Source organism: Gouania willdenowi, chromosome 15 (assembly GCF_900634775.1).
Source record: "Gouania willdenowi chromosome 15, fGouWil2.1, whole genome shotgun sequence".
Classification (NCBI taxonomy): Eukaryota; Metazoa; Chordata; class Actinopteri; order Blenniiformes; family Gobiesocidae; genus Gouania; species Gouania willdenowi.
This window is the reverse complement of record NC_041058.1, coordinates 22065846-22084154: the sequence shown is the minus strand read 5'-3', so window position 1 is coordinate 22084154 and position 18309 is coordinate 22065846. Positions and strand designations below refer to the sequence as shown.

Sequence of the window (18309 nt, the reverse complement as noted above, 5' to 3'; positions counted from 1 at the left end):
ACGACTTGTTCAACTTCAACAAATCTAAAACATGTTTTACCATACAGTTTCACCTTTTGAGCAGGATGTTAACACATTGACAGACACTTTCTTTTTTCCAACAACTAGTTTAAATGCTGGCGATAAAGAAACTGTTAGAGCATTGTACTTGTTCTGATTGCTGTTTGCAAACCACATAAATATATTATTTATTTATGTATTTTTTTAAATTAAAAAAAAAATGTTTACGGTCTTGGTCTTGGTCTCGGCTTGTCTCGGTCTTGGTCTTGACTCGGTCTCGGCTCCCGAAAGTCTTGGTCTTGTCTTGGTCTCAGTGCATTCTGGTCTCGGGCAAGTCTTGGTCTTGGATAGTGTGGTCTTGAACACAACACTACTTGCTCTGTTACGAGGGGGATCACTGATCACCAAAGCGAATTTGTTTTTGCTCTCCACACAGTTGTGATTTTTAGTTTGTGGTTTTAGTAATGTACTTACAGGTCTACGCTCCTCGTTTGCTTCTTTTATTGTGGGAATAGCACCAGATTTCTAGGCCAACTTCTGAGTAAGCCCAGTTTCAAAATAACCATATTTCTGGAAGCAGTCTTTGGTAAAGTGTTGCTTGCAGACAAATAGATTCTTGGCAGGTTTCTGAGACAAGTCACCATGCAAAAAGTCCAGCCATGTTCTTTGTAGTGCTTCTTTTTTCTGCAAGCCAAATATTGTAGTCCCGTATTTACACCTGAAAACACACTTTCTCCAAGTTGACATTATAGCGAAAACACGTATCAACAGCGGCAGAAACAATAACAGCCTTTGATGTGCAGCGGTGATAGACTGTGGAAGCACTGAGGGAAGAATGCTGACATGCTCACCTTTGTGGGCGTGTCTGTTTACATGTCAATCATGGCAGAGAGACACAGAAATCTATCTAAGGGGCCTCTTTGTGCTCTTCAAATATTAAACAAATCCTAGAGTGACTAGATGAGTCACATTATTGATGTTCAGGTTTAATGGCATTACTTTCCAAAAATAATAAAAATTATAAAAATGCACAAAACACTCAGGGATTTATTTTGGTCACACTTTATATGAAGTTTTATACATAAGGCTAACATTACGCTGTAATTTTCTGTCATTAACATGAATAATGTGATATGACGGCTGTCATTAAGTGTCTTTCGCTTATGTTAGCATTTTGTGGTTTAGGTGGAGGGATCTATTGGGGGTTTAGGTTGGGTTAGGGTAACGAAGGGTCAGGGTAACGAACGACAATTAATGACAGTCATCATGACACCTTATTTATGCTAATGACAGGTGTCATGATAATGACAGAATAATATCAGCCTTGTGTATAAAACTTCAAGTGTTACCTTTAAGCACAATTGTTACTTAGACTCTAGTTTAGCTTCACTGAAAAAGGTGAATATGGTGAGTCATTTTCCCTTTCATTCCTACTGTACTGTTAATATTGTATTTAAATACTTTACTTTAAAAGGCTTTGTGCCCGTATTCACAAAGCACCCTAAGGCTAAAATGAGCTCCTAGTGATGTCACTCTTAGAAAAATCTTAGAATTCCTTGAATTTTAAGATTTTTCTTAGAATTTTTCCTTGTTAGGATAAAAGTAATTAACAAAGCATCTTAGGCCCTAAGAGAGCTCCTAAGGTGAAAAACTGTTAGGAGTAGTGAGGAGGACTTTCAAGAAGCCTAAAAGTGTCTTAAACAGAGAGAAAGACAGAGAGGACGGCAAAATATTCTCTATGTTTAACGACACTACCGGCTTACATTTATTATTATTATTATTATTATTATTATTATTATTATTATTATTATTATTATTATTATTATTATTATTATTATAGTGTTTCTGGTTTGTTTTCATTTTTCACACCATCAACCAAGTTGTATTCTTTTAAAATGTAACTGGCAATAAAACTATTCTGATTTGGACTTTTCTCACACAGCGTAACGTAATAGCAGCCTTGTATTGCTGTGCGATTTGTTCGCTCCCTAGCTTGTGTGCTGTGATTTTCGCCCTCGCTTTGATTGCAGCAGTTAACCGTGCTTCATACACGTATCTTGTGCCACATAGGAGAGGGAACGATGCATTGATTAGCAGGGCCAGCAATCACAGTAATCACTGACAGCTGTGTCTGCTCCACCATTAATATCAAATACATAAAGTGGTAAAATTACCAACGTGGACAGTTAACTACAATAAATAAATCTATATAATAGGCATGTGAATGAGGTTCAAACATTTAAAGCTTTGTACAAATTAATTACATTTTGATGATTACACATTTCTTAATGCAGTCCAAGTATAAGTTGATTTTATTCTCCATTCATTACTAGGAACATAGAGCGCTTTCCCCCCCCCTTTCTCTAACAACCAATCACAGCTCTTAGTAGACTGCATCATACCCAGCAACGGGGTCGACCGCACCACCTCACTAGAATAAAATGAATTACTTTTGAGCTGAGATTCCTTGCTAGGAATTTTTAGGCTAAGTTAGGAGCTCTCTGAGAAGCTTTGTGAATACGGGCACTGATCTTTTGCCGGCTGGTTTCCGTCATTGACAAAGATTCAAATATATGTACAGCTCCTTTAAATGTTACCTTCAACCAGAACAGTATTAATTCAGCAGACAGACCTGTTCTGTCTAGATTAAAGCAAAATAGTCATTGAAAGCGTGAACATTAGCAAAGGCTAAGTCAATAGATAATTTTATTTGCACAGTTTTTACTAGACAATTTACAGAAAAAGAGAAACTCTGGAGCATTAAAAAAGATTGTTTCATTTTTACTGCTATTTTATGCAAAATGATGATAAGCCAATAAGTTGTTTGTACCCATAATTTTTGAAATTTTTGGATTCTACCAGTTCTCAAAGTTTTGAAGATGTTCTTTGCATTTCAGTATGAAAAAAACTTTCGGTAGACATAGTAGTTGAAACAAAGGCAGATATTATCACTGTAGGTTGACTGCGGAGGTCTTGTACAAGGCACTTGGGCCCCGTCACTCCTCCCAAGGCCAGCACCCTAGCCATGTGACATCACATGCTTTCATGTGATACGCTGATCTGCTGCAAATCTGGAAAGCTTCCATTTGAAAATCTAATTTAATGGAATTTACGTTGCAGAACAGGGAAGTCTGTAATGTGTGCAGTTGTTTGAGGAAATATGCAGATCCAGCCAACAGAGCTCTACACAAGTTTGGAGCTCAAACAAGATGAGTGGAATGGTACAGTTTGGCTCGGAAACTTTGGGTAAGGAGTGAAAGAATATATGTATGTATGTACATGATGGAGGCTTGTGATCAATAGCCATGGTTTATCTTTAAATCAAGCACTTACCATTCTGATTAGCTCAACTCAGCTCAGTGTGCTGCACTACTACCTTAGTAAGAGAAGTGATGACTGCTTTGTTAAATAGATTGGGGCTGAAGTGATCTATAGCTATTTGTTGGTTTTATGTTGGCTTTACTGTAAAGGCGATTACATTTAGGGCAATGTGGTTGTTACAGCCTTACTCCGTGGAGCTGTTTTTTATCCCCCGCCACAAAGTTGGAAGGGGGATATAGGTTTGAGCTCCGTCCGTCCGTGCATCTGTCCGTCGAGTTAAAAGGGACAGCTTTTCTTAGAAACCGTTTAAGATAGTAATTTTATATTCTGATGTGAAAATATTTTCTTATGTATACGTCTAAGTTCTTAGATTTAGGACATTTAGGAAAAGGTTGTGAGTTATAATGACAACCAATTTGGCGGGGGATGTTGATGACTGTCTTCTTGTTTTTTTTCTTTTAACATTTCTCATTGAATGAATTCCTGTTGAGTTTTATGCATAAGTTGTTGAATTAAGATTGGTTTGTTTGCCTATCGATAGTGTCTAAGAGTTTTTCACTTAAAAATACTGCAAAGTTATTTTCAAAATTAATCAATTTGTTGACATTAGTCACACTTCTCCACTAAGGAGTGTAATAGTGGAATGACTAATGTGGACACATTTCTCTCAGTGCACAGCGAACTACCATCCAAGTGTGCTTCATTTATAATGGATAATAATGCAGAATTTTGCACTACTGGTTTTTAGATTTGATCGTCATGAAATGATGTCCAGGATTACGATGCATTGCAAATTTATTTGTATAACAGGTTTCTTAATGTTTGTGGTCATTTCTTTTTCACATTAAATCAGTGGTTCCCAACAATTTTTAGGTCATGACATTGCATTACATATGTATTAATCTTATCTACCTACCAGTTACATTTTTAATCCTTAAATATTGTCCAAAGTTGGGGAAAACCAGACACGTCCAAAAATACAGTGTGATATTCATGTTATTGCATATGTCTGTACCTTTGCCTCCCATTGCAGCTCAGACATGAGTGGGGCCAGTAACACATTGGCGAGGGAGTTCCTGACTGATGTCCATCAACTATGCAGTGCAGTGGCCCAAAGAGCAGAGGCACGGGAGGAGGATGAGGAGGAGAGCCACATGGTAGCACTGGGCGAGTACCTGGTCAGAGGGCGGGGCTTCCTGCTACTCAACACCTTGGACTCCATTATTGACCAGGCAAGAAAATATTTGAAACTGCTTTTCTTTACCCGACAGTTGGATTCTGACTTTATAACACAGTAGTACCAGCAGAGCAACAATTTATGTCAGATACCATACGTGATACTTACTTACTCACAATGGTAAAAAGCCATAAGTATAAACTCTCATCATTGTTTAAGCTGTATATTATATATATTTCCCAGATATTTTTACAAATGGTTATCAGATTATCTCTTAATAGGTACTTTGCATTCATCTGTATGAATCCTGACATACTCCATTTTAGTTATGAATTAGAATCATCCAGTAATGGGTGATGAAAATGTGTGCTCCAATAAAGACACGGTGTAGGGTCAATAAATCAAAGATAATTTGCTCCAAAAAAAAATGTAAAAGGTTAAAATTGTTGTTCAAAAGCTTGTTTTGAACTCCACCGTAAACACCCGTTTTTTTTTTTTTGGCATTCTCCGAAAAGTTAACAGAAGTGCTTTAAGTTCATTTTTACCGTGATTTCTTGAGTTTGCTCCTAACACATTTCTGGTGTTTTCACGGATTGATCACGGTGACAATTGTATTGCTTGTTAATCTATTGCTCGACCTCCGAAGGGACCACGGTTATGCACATGTCGATTTCTGAGTGATCAACCACAGCCATTTTAAAGAAAAGATACATTAACAACTTAAACATTGATGTATAGCAGTGATTTTTCAACCGGGGGTTTTCATTAATCAATTCGTAGTTATCAAAACAATGAAATAACTAATATTTACCCTTGAACTGTAGACATACATTTACATTATATCCCAAAATATCAGGAAAACATCAATAAACGGATTACATTCTTAGGTTATTTGGCTCTATTATCAATCATTTTCTAAGGAAGAAGACCATTATCCTTTTCTTTTTTAATATTTTTCAAATAAGGCCAATGTGAACCTTTAAATCAGCGTTCAATTCTGTTCATATTTAATGTCAAAATATCAGGAAAACACTAATGCATGGATTCAATTTGTAGTTGTTGTAGACACAGGAGCGAGTGGAGGTGGACCTGAATAAAACATACATTTAGTATATTTTGAGACATTGGTACAGCTTCAACCATTCAAAAACTACCAAACATCTTCTTGACTAGCGTCCAATGCAGTGGTGCACATGATGAGCACGTTATTTACTTATTGTAAACTAATAACTGAATGGTTTGCTAGTTTATAGAGTATTTACAGTGATTTGTAATATGATTCACTTTCTCAAACTAAAGCTTAAATTGCTATGTGGTGAGTAGATAATACCCAACTTGCCTAACATGACATGTGACCCCTGAAAGGTGATGTAGAGTCCTGTCGTAGTGTTAAGCGGGGGTTAGGGGGATATATACATACAGTGAAGATGCAAATTCCAAGAAGTTGGAGCAATAATGACAAAAAACAAACCTAAATAAAGGCCTTTAACGTGTGTGGAACTAACTAATTAATGTATGTTTGGTGTTGTGTTTATGAGCCTGTAAACAAAAGCATTTGACAGTTTTGTTCATTTTTAAAGAGATGATTTTTAATTTATCCAGGAATCAGCAGGCTGATAGTTTTTAATTAACACATAGCTGAGGAATGCTCTGGACACGTGAGATCCCCAAGCTCTCTGAAGTAAATTCGTCATGTAGCTGCTACATAGCTTCCTTTCTACTAAAGAATAAACTGCTGAATAAGTTATTATGGTTCCAATTAAATCTTTGCTTAGCTTTTTGTTGAAGAAATATTGAAGAAAGCAATGTAGATGAAGAATGCGCTCATATGGAATTGGCTGAATAGTTAATAATAAATGTAGTAGAAGACAGAAAGGAGGTGTGGTTTGATGACGAAGACGAGAGCGAAGTGGTGGGAGTGTCTTGATGTGGCTCACCAAGGTTTTCGATGTAACCCTTTGAGATCCAAATGTTGCTTTCTTAGGAGCTGACCTGTCGGGAGGAGCTGCTCACTTTGCTGCTGTCTTTACTCCCACTGGTGTGGAAGATTCCTGTGCAGGAGGAAAAAGCCCCAGGTCAGTATCTGAAAACTCTTCCCTATTGTCCAGTGACAAAATTGTGATTTTTTTTTTTTCCTTCTGGGTTTGTTTCATTCTGGTGGTGCACTTTGATTTAACATGGATTGTAAAGTAGACACCAGCCACGCGTTGTTTTCAGTGACTTTGACACTGGATTAGTTGTGCAGTTATTACTCTTGTTTTTTGTCACATTATTATTTATGAAGGGAATAAAACAGAAGCGTGTTGTTTTTATATTAGAAATTATTGCTTCTGTGAACCTGTTCTGTTTAGTGCTTTACCCAATGATGAGTACTGTACTCTATCTCTAATCTAGACTATTTTGATAGGAAAAACATTTAATTTTTCAACAACGAAACAGCCGTTGAACAGGGGAAGGCTGTGACCCCATGATGTCTTGGGCATTTAGTACAGTGCTGTTGATCAGCTCTAGCATGGGCCCTAGACATTTTTTTACTTTTAATGATCACCCCCTTCAGTGTACCGACACAACGCAAGCTATAAACAATGTATGGGGAAAAAAAAAAACGTTTTGGAATATTTCTATTCTAATAACTAGAGTTCATTTGAAAAAGCAGATAATTCAGTTTTTATGCATTTTAAGTAAATAAGTTTTTTCATATTTTTACTTTAGGTGACATGAGTTAAATCAATGTTGACTTGCTTTTGAGAGGTGATATCATCACCTTGGTCAATATTGATATTTAAGTGTTGAAGTAAAACATAGGTCTCACAAACGTATTTAATACATTTATTAACTATTGTAGCTAATCTTTAAATAGGAGTCGCTCAACAATGTCTATTTATCTCCAGATTTCACCCTGCCGTCCCTCCTGGAGGTATTCCTTAGCCGAGAGGTAAAAGCCCCACCTCTTAGAACAGGACAAAAGGCTACAACCGATGAGCAGAATTCCGGAAAGAGACTCCGTGTTGGCAGTGGTACATTGAAGTCACGAAGGTCCCGCAGAACAACGCAGAGATACTCCCTAAAAGATGCTCGCAAGTCCCAGGTATCTACCTCAGATTCAGAGGCCAATTGTGATGACAAAGCTACTCCAGCTCTGGGTGGCGCAAGGAGCCGAAGATCACATGGCTCCACCATCCTGGTGAGCTGTCAGCATCATCGCTCAGAGGCCTCTCAGGTGGCATCCATGGCCACCTCCACCACAGAAATCATGAGTGCACCTTATCCCCACCCCAGAGCCCCTGGATCCCAGGGGGTTGACTGTGAAACCCTGACAGATCCAGCAGCAATATCAATATTCAATCGTATGGAAAACTCCCCCTTTGATCTCTGCCACGTGCTGCTATCACTTCTCGAGAAGGTGTGTAAGTTTGACATGAGTATGAATCACAACCCTAGTCTGGCTGTCAGTGTTGTGCCAACGCTCACAGAGATCCTCACAGAGTTTGGAGATTGCTGTGGTCCAGGTGGAGGAAGTGCAGCATCAGAGGAACTTGCTGGCGGATGGACTGAGGAGCCAATCGCTCTGGTTCAGAGGATGCTACTTCGTACAATCTTGCATCTGATGTCAGTGGATGTGAGTCAGACTGACAGCCTTCCAGACAGCCTCAGGCGCAGTCTCACTGACCTGCTGCGAGCTACCCTCAAAATTCGGATCTGCTTGGAAAGACAGAGTAACCCTTTTGCTCCCCGACCCAAGAAGACTTTACAAGAGGTCCAGGATGACTTTTCCTTCTCTCGTTACCGCCATAGAGCTTTACTGCTTCCAGAGTTGTTAGAAGGAGTCCTACAAGTGTTGCTCGGGTGTCTCCAGGCCTCTACTCCCAATCCATTTTTCTTCAGCCAAGCGCTGGAGCTCATCCATGAATTTGTTCAGCATCGTGGCCTGGAGCTGTTTGAGGCCACTGTGCTGCGACTGGAGGGACTTGCCAGGGCCAGGGATTCTGAAGTTGGAGGGGAGGCCTCGGAGAGGCTACGGGGTCTTGTTGCAGGGATTTTCAAGATTATTAGTGCTGTCAAAAAGGCAAAGTCAGAGCAGCTTCATCAGTCCGTATGTGCCCGACGCCGCCACCGTCGTTGCGAATACTCTCACTTTCTGCATCACCATAGAGACCTGTCAGGTTTGCCAGTGTCTGCTTTCAAGCAGGCTGCAACACGGAACCCATTTGAAGAGGAAGGAGAAGCCAGAGAGGGGCTTGAAAGTGACACCGTACGATACCCAGAACGATGCTGCTGCCTGGCAGCCTGTTCTCACCAATGTCTCAGGCTCCTGCAGCGCCTTTCTCCAAACGGGCCAGCCGTTTTGCAAGTTTTAGCTGGTGTGCAAGCGGTTGGTATCTGCTGTTGTATGGACCCCCGCTCAGTGGTCGGACCACTACTACATGCCTTCCAGGCTCCCGGACTGCGAGGTTATCAGTCTCACATTCTCAATATCTTGGCGAGACTGATTTTAGACCAGCTTGGGGGAGGGCAGCCTTCAGAGAAAGCCAAGCTGGCTTCCTGTAATATCTGCACTCTGGACAGCAGTCAGCTATCAGGCCTTGAAGAAACCCTGCAGCATGGAGAACTTTCAACTATTTCCACTAGCCTGTGTTACCGCTCCCAGGGTATTTTACCAAGTGGAGGTGGGGCCGAGGAAATGTTATGGAAATGGGATGCCCTAGAGGCCTACCAACCGCTAGTGTTTGGTGAGGACTGGCAGCTTAGCCAGCAGATAGCAGGTCATGTATGTCACCTGACCCTGCGGGGTAGCGCCATAGTGCAATGGCAGCTCTATACACACATCTTCAACCCAGTGCTGCAAAGAGGGGTAGAGCTGGCCCACCATGCTCAACAACTAGGAGTCTCCACTGTCTGTACTCAGGTCTGCAGCTATCACAATCAGTGCCTGCCTGTGGAGGTACTACTCGTCTACCTGCAAACATTACCTGCACTCCTCAAATCACGGTGAGCAGCTTTATTTTTATTATTTTTTGCTTTGCACACAACTTTACTTTGTAGAAGAAAGTCAAAACATGAAAAAGCCTGTTAAACAGTGTCAACAAAATGTATAAAATATATGCAGTTTGTCATTTTTACTACGGAATATAAAAGGCTAGAAAACATGATATAACTTTTTAAAGTAAGACTGTTAATTGGATTGCACATGGTTTTCATTATGTCGTGTTTTGTTGGTCTGTGAAGTTGAGCAATATCGAACCGCATTTTCAGCAAACTCACTGTGCAGCTAAGGAATTATAACTTTTTATGTAACATAATTTAAAAAATATCAGAGAGGCACACGTAAATGTGAGTGCCAACACATGGAAGTGAATATGTTCAACCCCATGTTAAATCAGCTTATAATTTAGCTCTGGCCCAGTGTATATGGATTGGATAAGGCTTTAATGGTTTTTCTTTATTAAGTGAGATCAGAAGAACTATTTTAATTACAAATCGGGGAGTTTTTTCTGCTCTGCTGACTTCACTGACATTCAAATGGTCTGGTGCCATGATGTGTTTATTCTGACACTTCCACAAAAGAAACAGATGATTTACTCCCCTGAAACTTTTGAGTTTTAAGTTTTAAAGGAAAATTCTTATATGATGTAATATATAATCTTTTCAAATTTTTCACGATTTTAAATTATCAAAATTTCCCTAAATGTAATTTTAAATGGGTACTTAATTTACGAGAGGTTATCAAACGTTTTATTTTTTATGTTTATAATTATTATACAACGTTTCATTTTTTAATGTTTATAATCATTATACACATACACTTATTTGTTGAGATACTAATGATAACATAATAACAATGAAAAAATATTTCTGGCTACTCCAGACTGTGCAAATATCTAAAAACAGGCCCACATGTTAATACCTACTGTCATGTTAAAGAAGGTCCCCACTGAGTTGATGCTTTTAAAGCCATGATATGTAGAAATTTTGATTTTGACTGTAGGTCATTCAACTGAAGAAACATCCAATACCTCACACCTTCTGTGGTTGTTCAGTAAACTGTTTAAGGATCACATGAGTAATTTGTCTCGGTCAAGCTTCCAAAGCTTGCAACACTTCTTAGTTTTCAGCATGAAAAAGTGAAGATAATCTGCAGATTAATGGTAACTCCTACTGACGGACTTTTGAACAACCAATGACAGATTTCCTGAAAACATAACATTTTTCAGCTCTGCATTAATTTAGATTAAGGGGAGGTTGAATACATGATTTGAATCAGCAATCATAAAGCTTAACAGTCCAAGAAAGTTCAATTTTATGTTTAATTTAAACTTAAAACTTCTATTGAACGTCTGTCACGGTTCATTCCGGAGAGATCCGGCTTTAATGGAATCATTTCATATTAAATTAACGAATCATGTGTGATGATAAAAATGACTGGAATCTTGCTTTCAGTTAGTTAACGTGTCTGCTATGCCTTTAGTGACTAAACATTCCACTGTGTTTAGTGTTCTTTTTAATCCGTTTGTTTTCTAAAATGTTGTGTTACAGAGTGATCAGAGACCTTTTCATGAGCTGTAACGGGCTTAACCAAGTGACAGAGCTCGTCTACTTGGACCAGACACGCTCTTTGGCTCTAAAGGTTTTTGAGACTCTAATAATTGGACATCAGCGTGACGGTCGGGTGCTTCACGAGCTGGACAATGCAGAAGGTGAAGAAAGCGATGCTATTCTGGGATTGACTGATGAACTGGGCTCCAGAGTGGTTGGAGAGGGGCCACAGAGCCTCAGTAAGTTCTATGAAGGCCTGAAGGAGGCGTATCCTTCTCATAAGAGCCGTAGTGGTCATTGCCGCGGACCTGGCCGCAGCCGAACAGAGAACCACCTCCATGTTGTCAACCTTTTTCTTTGTGTGGCGTTCCTCTGCGTCAGCAAAGACGCTGATTCTGACAGGGACTCGGCCAATGACTCTGAAGACACATCTGGTTATGACAGCACGGCGAGTGAACCTCTGGGCGGGCGTTTGCCTTATCTGTCTCCTGACTGCGTTGCTCTACCATCTAAGGAGCAGGTTCGACGCGCTGCAGATGTTTGGTCAGTGTGTCGGTGGATCTACCTTACCAGTCCCCTTTTCCAGAGGCAGTTCTTCAGACTAGGAGGACTTGATGTCTGCCTTCGGCTCATGGCAATGGTAATACAGAAACTTTCATGCAAAGCCAAAGATGGAAAAGCAAAGAAGAAGAGGGATGGTAAAGCTAAAGGCAGTCCTGAGACCTCAGCTGCCATTTCTGTCCCTGGACCTGAGGAATCATCTCATGATTTAACTGAAGGAAAAACCAAGGACCCGACAAAGAAGCTGGAGGAAGAATGGCAACTCCAAAGTATCCGTCTGCTGGAGGCTTTGCTGGCTATTTGTTTGCACAGTGCAAACTCCGCTCTGCAGAGGATAGAGCCTGAGCTCTCTTATCAGGTGCGTCAACAATGTGTATCATGCTGTCCAATTATTCGCTGAAGAAGTGCGTTTACTTTAGCCCCAGATTACTCTCTTGTGTCTGTGCTCTGTACAGCTGCAGTCTGTAGAGGAGACCTTGTTTGAGGTGAGAGACCAGCTTGCCCGCTCAGGGATGGTGAACTCTGAACTTGCATTACCACTGTTTGACTCTCTCCTGAGAGTGGCCCTGGCTGAGATAACCACCTGCCCTGACCCCCCTGAGGAGAAGCCTGATAGGGTGAGTCCTGCTTCCAAACTGCCTGTGGGTCATACTACTAAGAATTACTACTGATCATAAGGTGCATTTTTTGTTCAGTCCCCACTATCAAATTCTTTGCAAAATGTTTTAGGAGTCTTTGTTTGCATATTGGTGAGCACTTGTACAACCTTTATCTCATAGAGATTGAGTTGCATCTCTGTTATGTTACCGTATTGCCACACCCGGCTGCATCAATAAGTAAATATGGGAAACATGCTAGCAAGCAAGAATGGTAATACAAAGTTTGAGTTATTGTAAAAGAGGGCAGTCGGAGCAGTATTGCTTGTAGTATCGGAGCCATCTAGTTCATAGTTGATGTAGGCAATAGCTGCTTTGTGCAGTATTAAGTCACAGTTCAACTGTGTGTGTTCACACCAGGGGTGGGAGAAATAGTGATGCATCGTCATCCAGACATAGTAATCGATAATCGATGCATACATTTTCAATAATTGTCTGAATGGTACGTTACACCAATTTCAATTTTATTAACTGATATTTTAAAAGCACTATAGTAGTTAAGTTGCCTATTTACTTTGTTTGTAATGAACTGTATAATATATAATTTAGAACAGCTCTTTTTGTTTATTGTATGTATGTTACAGTAAGAATGCTGCTACAGTTTTCAAATTACCTTTGCTGCATTATTTAAAGGTAAATTTGTTTCCTGTGTCTGAATACAATTCCTATTGTTTTTTAAAAATGGCAATTCATCAGTGGTCACGGTTCTGGTCAGATCAGGACCATTACATACTTGGTACAGGCCCACCAGAAAACAAGGCAAACATTAAGAGAAAAGTATAAATGTATTTAGAATCTTCCAACATTTAAGGAATTGGTGTACGTTGTGTTTTAATCATGTTCCACCAGAAGTTTGAGGTAACTATTAAACAAATACCATGTCATATAGGCAGCACTCTGTTTACATACGCTGATATTTGTGTAAGATGATAAAAGGTAGTTCCCAATCACACAGAAATTATAAAAGTAGCTTGATCGCCTCCCTTTTCTCACTCCAAAAGCTGCCTAATACCCACAAACTGTTTACATTTAACAATGGTAGTCATTGTTGGTTAGTCACTGAATGTTTGAAGTACTGGTAGTGCATTTGTTGCCATTACCAAATGGTTGTAATAGGGACGTCACCATTTTAGATCTTCATAGTATGATTGAGAGAAATAATCCTGATTTTACGATTATTTTTGTGAAGGATTCTGCAACAATTGGTACTTCCAGGTTTGACCTGAAGGTGTCGGTGAATGAGAAAATGGAAACCTAGTTTTCATTCTGGGCGAGTTGCACTAATTTACCACCAATATGGTTCAGACAATACATTCAAAATTGACGATATAAAGAAAACATTACTATTCACTAATCGTAAAGTTTTATACTGCAATTAATCATGAAAATGGGTAGTCGTCACATCCGTAGTTGGGAACTTGCAACATCCAGTAGTTGAAGGTTGTGGTATTTGTTGTTTGTTGCTGTTTTGATCCTCAGGTGTGCCTTAAATGGATCCTCCACTGTTTTTACAAATGTGGCTAAAACCTTTGAAATGTCCTTATTAAGCGATCTATGCCTAACAAAATGCTTTATTTTGCACCATATTGGTTTTATTAACTTTTTAAAATGGGACTACATGTTGAAATGACGTCATTGATGACGCAACTCGCCCCCTTCAGTCCATGAAGCATTCTGGATCATTTAGCAGCTTTTTCAGTAGCAACAGTGAGTCTATCCTGGTTGCCTGTATTTACATCTTCCTGCCGTCTACGAAACAGCAAAGTTGAAACTCTCGCCCCCTGCGGTCACATATTGTTTTGGGTCACAGTTTTTGGTTATCAAATTTCAGTAAACAAAAGAGGTTTACATTGACTTTTTTAACTTTTCCTGATTTTTAGAGCAACCCAAAGCAGCACAAGTTGTAATTTTGACTGAAAAAGCTGCTAAATGATCCTGAATGCTTCAAATCCTATAGAACTCAATGGGCTAAAAGGGGCGATTCACGTCATCAATGACGTCATTTCAACATGGCGGCGCAGAGACTTGAAAACGGTAAAGTAGCCTCATTTTAAAAAGTTAATAAAACAAATATGGTGCAAAAGTATGCGTTTTGTTAGGCATAGATCTTCCAATAAGGACATTTCAAAGGTTTTAGGCCACATTTGTAAAAACAATGGAGGATCAATATTTGTAGTTATTTACTTCTTTCGCCTATTAATGCTTTTTGCTGCCTTTTTTTTTCTGAGTCTTTGTTCCTCCTTTTTCATATCTTGGATTTTAGCGAGTTCCAGTAAAATAGCGAAATGTCTCCAAGTTTGTCATCCAGTTGTATGAACTAGAAAATTTAGTTATGATATAGTTATTAATCACGCACATGTGACCAGAAACCAACCGGACTTTGTGGAATGTGGTAACGGCAAGTATTAGCAAGGCAAAGATAACTGGTATACAGGCTAAATGATAATTACAGTGGTCCTTCCACTAATTATATGTTGCTAAATGCTTGATTTACAACAAAGCTTCAGTACAAAACTCTGGTGAAAGTAGCCACATATACAACAGGTATTTTATTTTAATAACTTGTGCACGTGAGGGTAATATGTGTTTAAATGAACTCATTACTTTATTCTATCAATAAAATGACGACATTTGTCCCAAAGACGTATGTAAATTAAAGTGTTACACTCACAGCAACTCTGCTCTTTTTGATGGTGATACGATCACTGTGAGCTCACTGAAATATTAAGTGAACCATATATGGCTGCGTGCTACTGCTTTTTATTTGTTCCAGGAAATGAATGTGTGTGTGTGTGTGGTTGTTTGTATATCAAAATATCTACCCTTCTTGCTCCCAAGTCAAATTCCTTGTGTGTATAACATACATTACATGGCCAATAAAGTTGATTCTGATTCTGATTCTAAAGTTACTGGGCACCTGCCTTCGGTGTCTCTGTTCTTGCAGCTTTAAAAGTGTTTTCCTGAAGTCTTAAAATGCCTTTCTGACTAAGCTGGTTTGAACAGAGCAGGATTTAGCCTTTATGTAACACTTTTCTATGTAAATACTTCCAAGAGCTTACTTTGCAAGCCCAGCAGGGTGTAATGTTCATCTAACCATCACCAGTGTGTGCTGCAAGCGATCATAAGTCATCCACCGCAAAGTTTGCCCAATGAACTGGATTATTGATGTTAAACTTTTAGTCGTAGCTGCCTGATCTCACCATGACAGGACTAGAGCTTTGTGTTACAGTAAGTCTTTTTTAACCCCTAAATAGTTTCAAGTTTGACTGTTTAGTTAAATGTGTGTGTGTGTGTGAAAGTGTGTTTGCCTTGATGCTCATCGAATGACTGACTTTTCACGTCAAAGTACTGGGCCATGTGAACTCTTTGTATGTCAGCTGATTTGTCCCAATACCAATAGTTGACTTTTTTCTTTTCATTTTGCATTCATTATTTGTGGGAGGACGTCTGCTTTGTCTGTTTGAGTAACACAAATAAAACTTTATCTAAAATCAATACTGGATAATGTTTCACGAAACAAAATGATTTTTATTGTGTTTTGAGGCACTGATCCTGGGTTGGCTAATGTCTGATTTTATTTTACCTTTTCTCTCCCATCTCTGTTTTGCATTTGTTTTTCTACTCTCTCCAACACCAGAAGCTCCAGGTGTTGTCAGAGGGGGCGGCCCCAGCAGGCGATCTATCGGAGGAGGTTGACGAGTCGCAGACCGGTGGCATCAGGCCCTTGGGGGAGGAGGAGGGCTACGACGCCGATAGTGAAAGCAACCCTGAGGATATGGCCAAGCAGGAAGAGGGTAGGTCAAGTGCACATCTGTTTACTTCCACACTTTACTTTGCATATTATTAGTCATTCGTCTTTCTAGAACTCATTGTTCTCTTAAAAGGGAATCCATTAATCTTTTTGTCTCGTGTGGTCTCCAACCTCCTCAGTGTTTGTGTTTTCTTTACTATAAATGTCAGCTGACTGAACTTGATGGATTTAAGGGTCATGTGTTAGTCACAACCTCTAAGCCTGCTAACTTTTGGGCTTGGGAAATTTTACGTTTCCCACTGGTGAATGTTTTTTAAAAATTTTTTGAAAAAGATGATTCATTGTCTTGCATTTACTCACAGGCGCACAAAGATTTAATGTTGAATGCCATTTTAAATGTCATTCAGTCAACATGTTGAGTAAATGTAACATCCTTATTTGGCATACAGAGGAGGATATTTAGCAATCAGTGGTTAGTTTTACTTGCGTGTGTGTGACATGACAGAAATTGGTTTAGAGCCTTTTGCATCAACTTTTTCTTTCCTCTGGTTTTGTTGTTTAAGAATGACCTGGTTTTCACTTTCATCCCTTCAGAATGGAGTCATTGTTTAATATGCTACAACCACGGGCATCATGAGCTGAGCCTTGTGACCTAAAGGCTCCACCGAGGAGAGATTTTTTTTAACTTCTGGAATTCTTTTAATTCTGAACTCAGATTTAACAAATGCATAATCAGTGCAGTGATAGTTGTTTGTTACCGTTAATATCTCCCTAGTCCTCATCACTAAATTATTTTCAAAGGACATTTTTTTTTAATGACTCACCGTGTTAAAGGTTTTTTTTTTTGTCTCTGGTTTGAAGTTATTGTTTAAGGATGTAAATGTTCAGTTTTTTAACAGTTGTGGCTATATTTACGGTATTTCCATGTTCACAATAAGCATTCACATTTCCTGTGTAGTGTATTTGGGGTTTTACTGTGAAAGTTAAAGAAAGCATTCATTTCCAATAAAAGAAAAGAAAAGATCCTTTTTTTATTTTTAACCAGAGAACAAAATAAGCTTAAAGTATGTTTAAATGTGCATTAAAGCAAACCAAATGATTATTTGTATGCTTTTCCTTCATGTTGTGTATGAGATAGTGGATAGTGTGCATAGGGAGAGCAGCAGGCTTCATTAATCAAAGGAGGTCCTAGAAGAAATGTGGGAGCCTGCTGGGCTTCTCTCCTGTAAATCATGCGGGAAGTCCAGTCCTGCTGTGACGCAGAGCACAGCACTGAGGCTAATTCATTTTTATGAGCTGCCTTCATGATGGACCGTTGGACCTGAAGGACGGGAATGCCTGTCGTTCATAGAACCGTTGAGCCAACCCGTGCTGCCAACGTCTTTCTCTGTGCTGACGTGTGCATTGGAGCAGCGACAGTATTTACGTATATGCATGTTGTTGTGACTCTGATTTTTCTCCTGGTGTGTTTGGTGGTACCCGTAGGAGCAAAGGTGGAGTCTGCTGCGTTATGTGAGTTTGTGGCGGACGTGGCCCGGCGTGGAGAGCTGCTTTTCCCAGAGATCTGCACGATGGAGCTACAGCTTCTTGCGTCCGGCTCCCCGGACCCGGAGGTTCTGAGTCACGTCTTTCACAGCCTGCTTGGCACTATACATGCCAACCGCCACAATGCTGCCTTGCTCTATGACCAGGTCAGACTTGCACATTAAGCTCAATGTGCTCAGCTCTAACTGCCAGTTTAGCTGTTGATTGATGCTGAGAACTGACCATCTTCTTCTCTCTCTCTAAAGGGAGGAGTCAAAATCATTCTGTCTGGCTTTCACAACATCCTCAGTCAAACAGACCCCGCCTTCACAGGTTTGTCCTTTGTTCTGGTTTTGCCATTGATCAGAAGATAATGCATGATGTTAATGTTGATTTTAAAATATTTTCACAATTTTGGATCATATCTTAAACTGCAGTTCTCATGAATCTTGTGAACATCTGCACCATAAGCTAAACTAAAATATACAGCTCTGTCCAAATGTTTAAGTGTGAATGATGTTTTGCTTAGTAAATACAACCCCTGACATTTTGTAGAAAAAAAGTAGATCACAGACATTCCACAAAACTCATTTAAAATGGCAAAGTTCTCGCTTTAAGAAACACTAAAGGAAATAAAGAAAAAAAAATGTGGTAATCAATAACAATGGCTTTCTTAGATCAAGCAGAGGGAAAAAAATTATGGAATCACTCAGTTCTGAGGGAAAAATTATGGATTCACTCTGTAAGTTTTCATTTCCAAAACTAACACCTGCATCAGATTAAAT

At 39.4% G+C, this 18309-nt stretch overlaps 1 protein-coding gene across 1 annotated transcript in view; it reads left to right on the top strand.

Moving 5' to 3' along the window:
- Positions 1-18309, top strand: part of lyst (lysosomal trafficking regulator) — a 64820-nt gene that overhangs the window by 15128 nt on the left and 31383 nt on the right. Inside the window, exons 4-11 of the mRNA XM_028468100.1 lie at positions 4355-4553; positions 6483-6573; positions 7390-9487; positions 11033-11951; positions 12049-12210; positions 15887-16043; positions 17486-17691; positions 17791-17857. Of these exons, the coding sequence (XP_028323901.1) occupies positions 4355-4553; positions 6483-6573; positions 7390-9487; positions 11033-11951; positions 12049-12210; positions 15887-16043; positions 17486-17691; positions 17791-17857 (3899 nt within the window). The remainder of the gene's footprint in view (positions 1-4354; positions 4554-6482; positions 6574-7389; positions 9488-11032; positions 11952-12048; positions 12211-15886; positions 16044-17485; positions 17692-17790; positions 17858-18309) is intronic.